The sequence below is a fragment of the Sapajus apella genome, unplaced genomic scaffold, assembly GCF_009761245.1.
Source record: "Sapajus apella isolate SASKATOON/1434 unplaced genomic scaffold, GSC_monkey_1.0 scaffold3263, whole genome shotgun sequence".
Classification (NCBI taxonomy): domain Eukaryota; kingdom Metazoa; phylum Chordata; class Mammalia; order Primates; family Cebidae; genus Sapajus; species Sapajus apella.
In genome coordinates, this window is record NW_022440189.1 from 1 (window position 1) to 3,102 (window position 3,102).

The window sequence follows — 3,102 nt, forward strand, 5'->3', positions numbered from 1 at the left end:
TGTTGACCAGGATGGTCTCGATCTCTTGACCTCGTGATCCACCCGCCTCGGCCTCCCAAAGTGCTGGGATTACAGGCGTGAGCCACCGCGCCCGGCCCATTTTTCCCCATTCTGTAACTTGTATTTTGCTGCTATGGGGAAGATAGCTGTTATGTTTATCCTGTTGTTTAGCTTTCAATTCTAAAGTGAATATGGGCCGGGCGCAGCAGCTCACGCCCATAATTCCAGCACTTTGGGAAGCTGAGGCAGGCGGATCACCTGAGCTCAGGAGTTTGAGACCAGCCTGGCCAACATGATGAAACCCCATCTCTACTAAAAATACAAAAATTAGCTGGGCATGGTGACAGGCGCCTGTAATCCCAGCTACTCAGGCGGCTGCAGCAGAATTGCTTGAACCTGGGAGGTGAAGGTTGCAGTGAGCTGAGATCGTGCCACTGTACTCCAGCCTGGCAACAGAGCACGACTCCATTTCAAAAAAAAAAAAAAAGAAACCCCATGTCTACTAAAAATACAAATACAAAAATTAGCCAGGTGTGGTAGTGGGCACCCGTAATCGTAGCTACTCAGGAGGCTGAGGCACAAGACTGACTGGAACCCAGGAGGCAGAGGTTGCAGTGAGCCAAGAATGTGCTCACTGCACTCCAGCCTGGGCAACAGAGTGAGACTCTGTCTCAAAATATTTTTAAAAAAAAATATTTTAAGCCAATACAAACCCCCTGTGAACCTCACTCAGCTTTGAAAGTGCTCCTACAAATCATCTACTCCAGTCCCCTCTACGACAAGTAACCCTTGCGTGCACTTGTCTGTGTGCATTCTCAAATGTGTTCTTGTCTGTCTGCTTTTATTCATTTTTAATTTTGCCTTTTTCCACATGTTCTAATCTGTCTTTTTGTTTGTTTGTTTGTTTGTTTGTTAACCAAGCTTTGGTTCTGTCTTTCTTTAAAAGTGTGAAGGAAGAAGTGTTCTGGAGGAACTACTTTTACCGCGTCTCCCTGATTAAGCAGTCAGCCCAGCTCACAGCCCTGGCTGCACAACAGCAGGCCGCAGGGAAGGAGGAGAAGAGCAATGGCAGAGAGCAGGATTTGCCACTGACAGGTACATTCCGGGTAGAAGACAGCACTCTACAGAAAAACCTATTCTTAGAGACTCAAATGAGCTTGACCTCTTATATGTACCAGAAATGTCATTGTCTTAGGGAAAATTTCTTTTCCTCCCAGAGGAATCTTCATTTCTCTTACTGCCTTCTCTCTGACCCAACTCACACATGTCTTCCCCAAGCTTTCCTTTACTTTCCTTATATCTCCTTTCTCATTCCTTGTTTTTATTTTTGTTTTTGTTTTTAGACAAGTGTCTCACTATGTTGCCAGGCTGTCCTTAAACTCCTAGACTAAAGCGATCCTCCTGCCTCAGCTTCTCAAGTAGCTGGGACTTAACAGGCATGAGCCATTGTGCCTGGCGAGTTTTTTTCTTTTTATTTCCCTTTCAAACATCCATCATCTTCCCCACCTCTCATTGTTGGCCCTTAACCATGTGACTCTTTATACTCTGTCCTCCGCTTTGATTAAGTCCGCCTCCTTTTTGTTTGTTTCAAGCTGATGTTTCTTCAATGCGTGTAGTCTGTAGAGCAGAACGAAGCACCATTCTACTGCGAGTTACAAGGATCTGTCTAGTTCTGAGCTAGGCACTGATGAACACTGGACTCATTGTGACACTAACTTACCCTTGGTTGTGGGGAATGTGTTTTACAATAATGGCAGCTGTTTGAAATCTGTAATAATAATTAAAACAAGAAACATATTTTGTATCATATTTTAAATTTGTAGTGAATACCTGCTGTGTATAACAGGTACTCATTACAGCTGGACATTTATCCCACAAGAAGTGGGGTAATTTAATTCATGGAAATTTTTTTATTGTTTGAGTTGGAGTCTCACTCTGTCACCCAGGCTGGAGTGCAGTGGCTCCATCTCGGCTCACTGCAACCTCCGCCTCCCGGGTTCAAGCAATTCTCTGCCTGAGCCTCCCGAGTAGCTGGGACTACAGGCGCCTGTCACCATGCCTGGCTAATTTTTGTATTTTTAGTAGAGGCAGGGTTTCAGCATGTTGGCCAGGCTGGTCTGGAACTCCTGACCTTGTGATCCACCTACCTTGGCCTCCCAAAGTGCTGGGATTACAGGCATGAGCCACCACACCCAGCCTAATTAATGGAATTTTAAATGATTAAGCAAAACAGCATGTCCCGAGGTACAGATTATACAGAATACTAGGACAGGCTCTGATACTGCTCTTACTGTCAGGGAAATGGAGTGAAGTTGCTCTATACAGGAAAATTTGTCATTTTGTGTGTCAATGTTAACATGCATTCCAATTGTCTGTCATTCTTTAGCTTATGTCAATTTTGTTTGAAAATGCCATTTTACCAAATACTGCCTTGTTTAACAAAATGGACAGTATTCCATAAAGACTCATCACAGTATTCCATAAAGACTGCCTTTTTCTAGCACTCATGTCAGCAGGCAAACTTGATAAATAACTTAATTCTCATTATCCTAAAAAAGTACTGAACTGGGCCGGGCGCGGTGGCTCAAGCCTGTAATCCCAGCACTTTGGGAGGCCGAGGCGGGTGGATCACGAGGTCAAGAGATCGAGACCATCCTGGTCAACATGGTGAAACCCCGTCTCTACTAAAAATACAAAAAATTAGCTGGGCATGGTGGCGCGTGCCTGTAATCCCAGCTACTCAGGAGGCTGAGGCAGGAGAATTGCCTGAACCCAGGAGACGGAGGTTGCGGTGAGCCGAGATCGCGCCATTGCACTCCAGCCTGGGTAACAAGAGCGAAACTCCGTCTCAAAAAAAAAAAAAAAAAGTACTGAACTATTCTTCAGTGAATTTTCCTAACATTGAAGTCCTGCTGACAGTTTTATATAAGGAGTATTGAATATGATGACATGTTAAAAATATCCCCAGGAGGCTGAGGCAGGAGGATCACTTGAGCCCAGAAGTTCAAGTCCAGCCTGGGCAACATAGTGACACCCTATGTCTAAAAATAGATAGATAGATAGATAGATAGATAGATAGATAGATAGATAGATAGATAGATA

The 3,102-nt window shown here is 44.4% G+C and overlaps 1 protein-coding gene across 1 annotated transcript in view; it reads left to right on the forward strand.

The window, feature by feature from the left end:
• Positions 1 to 911: 911 nt before the first annotated feature.
• Positions 912 to 3,102, forward strand: part of SYAP1 (synapse associated protein 1) — a gene marked incomplete at its 5' end in the record, with an annotated part of 3,238 nt that continues 1,047 nt past the window's right edge. Inside the window, one exon of the mRNA XM_032273418.1 lies at positions 912 to 1,095. Coding sequence (XP_032129309.1) covers positions 912 to 1,095 — 184 coding nt within the window. The remainder of the gene's footprint in view (positions 1,096 to 3,102) is intronic.